Here is a 6,000-nt window from a genome sequence, read left to right on the forward strand (position 1 = left end):
TGTGCCTCTGTTCAGTACAAAAAAAATCAGCGTGTGGGAAATAGTTGTACTTTTAACCCGCTTCTGACATTTTATTACACTTCTGAAAGGCATACACTGGGGAATTAAACAACAAGGATGATGAGGCAGTATGGGCCTGGAAATTGGAGAATTGGCTATATGGAAGCCAGCACAGCTGTGGAAAGCAATGGGTGGGATCATTCTTTTGAATCAAAGTGGTCTGGGCAACGAGAAGCTGCAAAGAAATATATTTTGTTCTCAATATCTTACTTATGTCATGCTTTTCTGTTCCAACATTAACTCTTACAGCTTCCCTGATGGCTCATTTAGGGAAGGGACTAGGTTCAGTCCCCCGTTGTGCATTGTTAGCTGATCTCAGCCAGGCCAGGCGTAGGGGTATTATAATCAGCTCCAGTTCCTCGGGTCTGGAGAAAGGGGGAATAAAATGTGTCAGGCTCCCTGCTGCAGATCGCTAATCAGTGACCTCTTCTGGGAAATGCGTGGCTGTCGGACAAAAACGTGATAGGGCTTAGTAGCGATTCCTACCACCTGCCTGGGTTTCCACACGATGAGTGGCCACTTGGACAAGGTATCGAAGGGTAACCCGTGCTGTTAGAACCGAACCTCAGCGTGTCAAAACTTTCAGGAGTAGGGAGAAGAATTTGAATTAACATTGACACTTACCAAGTTGAGTATGAGTCCTGTTGTAAACCTGGATTTTCAAAACTTTTGTTGGTACATTCTTGGAATTGCAAGGCAACAACCAAGTAATCCATGGTAACATATGAATGAGTACTGTTATAATCAAAGCAACAGCACTGCTTAGCAACTATAGCTATTCAGTTAAAGTCTAAGCATATATATCTGTGCATCAACTTTGATTTCATTCATTTTAGGGAATCAGACATTACCTTACATTCCAATGAAATCTCTCTGAGCAAAGGGTTATCAATTAGGATGCACAGAATTGAATTCATCCTAGAGACCTCAGATTGGGACATAAAGGAGTAGAGACGTTAATGGGAGCTGGGATTCTTCCCACTCGGCTCCAAATAATCCTGCAAACCAATGCCCTAAGGGCCAGTGAAGTCCCAGCTGGACAATTCTTCATGCTGGAAAACTGCATGGTTTTAGTTGGTTGACCTCCAGCGCTACCTCGTGCACACTTGGGGCCCCTGCCAGGCTTTTACCAACCTGTGACTTTTTTTTATTCGTTCATGGGATGTGGGCGTCGCTGGCAAGGCCAGCATTTATTGCCCATCCCTAATTGCCCTTGAGAAGGTGGTGGTGAGCCGCCTTCTTGAACCGCTGCAGTTCGTGTGGTGACGGTTCTCCCACAGTGCTGTTAGGAAGGGAGTTCCAGGATTTTGACCCAGCGACGATGAAGGAACGGCGATATATTTCCAAATCGGGATGGTGTGTGACTTGGAGGGGAACGTGCAGGTGGTGTTGTTCCCATGTGCCTGCTGCTCTTGTCCTTCTAGGTGGTAGAGGTCGCGGGTTTGGAAGGTGCTGTCGAAGAAGACTTGGCGAGTTGCTGCAGTGCATCTTGTAGATGGTACACACTGCAGCCACTGTGTGCCGGACTAAAATTCTCTGGACATAAGTAGACATCCCTATGGGGGTGGGGGGGAGTGTGTTCACTCCATCCCAGGCAATCAGAACCAGCTGATTTCTTGGGCACAAAGTGTGTGTGAGGTAGTGTTGTTAAATTGCATGGTTTAAGCTGGTTGAACTGCAGCTCCCAGGGACAGCTCTACTTTTGTCGTATGTCCCACTTGTAAGCCAGCTTGGCTAGTCAACAGTGCCTCGCAGGTCTCAGGTACCCGATTACTAGGTGTGCCATGGACTCTGGTATCTCCTGTTCTCAATTCTAATCTTCTTGCTTACCACACCCTAGTTGGCCAGTCAATGGTTGTAGCACAATCAACAGTTGGTTACCCGGAAATTATACTGCCTGCGTGTGTTAGAAAATGCAAACTAGCCAGCAGAGGGCGATAAATAACAGTAGCAAAATAAATCACATCATGAGAGCAAAGGATTCAGTGCAGTTAATGTCAAAGCTTCTCATTTTATGGTTTTCATATACATTTTACACTGGATTTATTTAAATTACAACAGAAAATCTACCAACATTGCAACAGAACGTCTACCAAAATTGACACTCAAGTACATTGATCAGTTGGATATCAAATTGACCTTGACTTTGTCTCCATCTACAAAACCACAGCCATTCCCTACAGTGTAGTTTATTATGGACTAACAATATAAATTAAGCCCTATTTTTTATCTGCCATTTAGACCATTGTATCAATTGTCAGTTGGTTGAGATTATTCCCTTCGCATTTAACAGAATCTTATTCACACATCGCACAAGGGCCTTGAAATTGCACTTTGAACATTAGGAATGCTTAACACATTTTTGTGAAATTCCTCCGTCTGCTATTTTAAAAAGGATGCTAACTTATTTATTTCAAACTGATTATTTTAAGAGTTAGTTCCTTCATTAGAAGAACTGTCAAAGGAATTTTAAACAAATGCATTAAGCATTCGTACATTAATTTTCACACAATGTCAAGGCCATGGTCATAACATATTCTCTCAAGTGGAGGTGAGGAACAATCACCCTAGGGGACCAATAATATGATGGTGGGCACAGTATTATCGGGTGTGGAGGACTGAGCGAATCCCAATGCAGCAAAGAGTGAGAAGGACACTAGGAACCTGTGCAAAAAACTAAGCCCAAGGCTCATTCAGAACAGGCGCTGAAAGGGGTGCCTAATGGGTTAATAAAATTCCCCTTCCTGCCCTTCCCTGTGCCTCTCCTTGTCCACTGCCTCATTCTCCCATGCCACCCTGCCCTGACTGCTCACCTGACCCCCCCCTTCTTCCCAGAGAACAATGCTGATGCTCGATTACGCTCCTGTGAAGCATCTTGGGATGCATTTCTACGTTAAAGATACTATATGAATGCATGTCGTTGTTGTTAACTGGCTGCTGAAATTCCAGTCCCAGTCCCAATGGCACTCCCAGTATATTATATACAAAGTGCTGGGCGTGAGATAAAATGATGTTAATAAACTGACCTCACCTTATGAGGGTGGGGAGTAGCCAGCACCGCGCAGATAGTACATCTAGGATCTTATAATAAGTCTCTAGATGTCCCCGGTATGTTTTGTAAATAGCGTACAGCATATTATTTAACTGGACATGAACCACATCTAGAGGTGAAACATCAGTAGTGCACCAACCTTTACTTTTTTGTAGTCAATACTATTCTTGCAATAAAATTTTACTCAGCATCTTTTTTTCACAGCCTTCAGCAAATTAAAATTATTTTAAGAGGCCTCCATTATTTTTCCTGTGCTTTTTAAAAATTATCGGTAGACTGTGTGAAGTGTCGAAAAGGAAAGACCAGTAACAGGCCAAAGGATTATGTTGCGAGTAGCACTGTAGGCCCCAGGAAATAACCTCATTTTAGAAATCTCGGAACTCTTAAAGGCCGAATAAATTAAACAGCAGAAAACTGAGTTTGAAGCAGTCAGGAAGGAAAAGTGCAGTTTGGTGGAATGTTCTTCCTTGTGTCAATAATGTTTAGTGAATGTTAGAAGCCAACATTGTCTTGCTTTATTCGCTTTTGGAATTCTTTGGATTCTAGCAGGGCCGCAGAGTCGGCTGCTTCTGAAACACATCCTAGCGCCACTGAGAGTACAGTTTAAACGTTATCCTCTCACCTCTGGTGTTTGGATTTGAATCCATTCCAGACGGATGAAGTAAGGCTATCTTTCCAGTGGCCATAAGGGTCATATGCAAAATGAGTTTGGCTAATCTCAACCCAGTTCCAAATATGTACAGACCCACAGCAGAGAATGACCGCTAATTTGGCACACAATGTCAAATCTCAGTAAGGCCGAGTGGCTGTTGTCACACTGCTACAGTAAAGCTCCTCTTCTAAGTTGTGGTTAAAGGGGAAGGAATATACAGAGGAAGGGCACTTACCCACATAAATGTCCCCTTAATATTGATCTTGATCCCTTTAATAATACAAGTTACAGATGTATGTTTTATAATAGTGTACTTTTATAACTTCAGAATGGGTTCCTCATGCCACCATTTTGTTTGATGACAAATAGATATTAAACAGCCTCATGATGGTATGTTTACTGTATGTCAATAAATTAAATGTGATGCTTCCGTGGTTAAACAGTGCGCCAACACTCGCTGGCTATTGTCACACGGCCAATAATCACTTGGCTGAGGTACTGGATAAACTGAACCCCTAGTTGGAGTTGTCACCCTTCAGGAGAGCATCAGAGAAAACTGAGCCCCAAAAATAGATATAAAATTGATATCAGATTGGGATGAATCATTGGCAAATGATCTGTCTGTAACTGAAAAGAAATAAATAACTGCTGGAAACTTGCTAATGGTTTTCCCTCCCCATTACTTCTCAAAATCTGAGGAGTTTAAAATGTTAAAAGGATTTGATCAGGGTGGTACGGAGAAACTTTATCTTCTGGTGGGGAATAAAGAACAAGGGGACAAAATCTTTAAATCAAAGTTCAGGGGTGAAATCAGGAAGCACTTTTTCTCACAAACGGTGCTAGAAATTTGGAACCATCCCCCAAAAGGCCATGGATGCTGGGAGAACTTTCAAGACTGAGGTCGATAGATTTTTTTTTTGTTAGGTAAGGGTATCAAGAGATATGGAGCAAAGGCTAGAAAATGGAGTTGAGGTGCAGATCAACCATGATCTAATTGAATGACGGAGCAGGCCCGAGGTGCTGGATGGCCAACTCCTGTTCCTAATGTTCCTTTGCTCCGAAAAGCCAGTAAAAATCAGAATGAGAATTAAGACACTAGTAGCTTTCCTCTGCTTGATCGTAATTGTTATTTTTTTTCCTGGCAGTTTCTCTCTGAAGGTTATGCTGCTCACCTTGCCCAGCTTGAGTTCAGCCATCGCTCCCGCCCAAAGAAGAGCAACTCTCGAATGATTTTACGCAAGGGCAGCTTCGGCCTTTCTGCTCAGCCGGACTTTCTTCGAAAAAGAAACCATTTGCGCAGGACTATGTCAGTGCAGCAACCCGACCCGCCATCCTGCAATCCCAAGCCGGAGCGGGCACAAAGCCAACCAGAGTCAGATAAGGATGACAGACACCCCCACAGCATAGCCTGGGCCCGTAGTGGTGGCTCCAAATCTGAACCAGGCGTGTGAGCATTGTATCATAGGCAACAGAGAGTTCCAGGCTTTATCTGGAGTCTGAAGGTACACCGGAAAAGGTATTTTGGAGCAAATTGTGCACTGTGGAGCCCATTCTTGTTCAAATAGGTATCGGGCTGGATTTTCCTCTTCAGCCCAATCAATGGCGTTGGGCAGCACTTCCTCCCCCACATGTGACCTTGGCACTGACCCCCGGCGAATCTGTACAGGTCAGCTTCATTTAAATAATATAGACGGGTGCCCAACAGTATTGCCGCCTCCGATTGGAGAACCGTCATTGCAGGGCGGAGAGAAGGTGGAGTTTTGCCCTCCGGGAGGGTATATTGGGAAATCACAGTTGGAAAATCACGAGGAGCGTGCCCGTAGTTTCCCAACATACGCTCCCAATGGGTGAGGCTCCCCACTCATAAACTCAGCTGAACATCTCACCAGTGACAGTGGCCTTTAGGCACTTACTGAGTCATAACTCAGTCACACCTGCAGCACAGGTGAGTTACGGCTCCTTCGAACGTGTTAAAGACGACTGCAACTCTCTGTTGCCAATGAGATACCCTGGGATCATTCATGTATATTTTTATACATGTTCCTTGTATTAAGCTGAGACGTAGAATAACACAATAATATGGGAAGAAACTCGTTGACGAGGACTGACTGTTTTTCGGTTCTCTCAAAAGTGCTCTGGGTCTTTGCTTTTCAGAACGGTAACAGGAACCTTGATGTCAGACGTCTGGGGGGGGGGGCAATTTTAACCTAACTCGCCTGGCGGGGAACTGATGGGA

The 6,000-nt window shown here is 44.1% G+C and overlaps 1 protein-coding gene across 1 annotated transcript in view; it reads left to right on the forward strand.

The window, feature by feature from the left end:
• pitpnm3 (PITPNM family member 3) overlaps positions 1–6,000 on the forward strand; it is a 323,972-nt gene extending 317,972 nt beyond the window's left edge. Inside the window, exon 23 of the mRNA XM_068007892.1 lies at positions 4,910–6,000. Coding sequence (XP_067863993.1) covers positions 4,910–5,215 — 306 coding nt within the window. The 3' untranslated portion in view covers positions 5,216–6,000. The remainder of the gene's footprint in view (positions 1–4,909) is intronic.

The sequence above is a fragment of the Heptranchias perlo genome, chromosome 28 (genome assembly GCF_035084215.1).
Source record: "Heptranchias perlo isolate sHepPer1 chromosome 28, sHepPer1.hap1, whole genome shotgun sequence".
Classification (NCBI taxonomy): Eukaryota; Metazoa; Chordata; class Chondrichthyes; order Hexanchiformes; family Hexanchidae; genus Heptranchias; species Heptranchias perlo.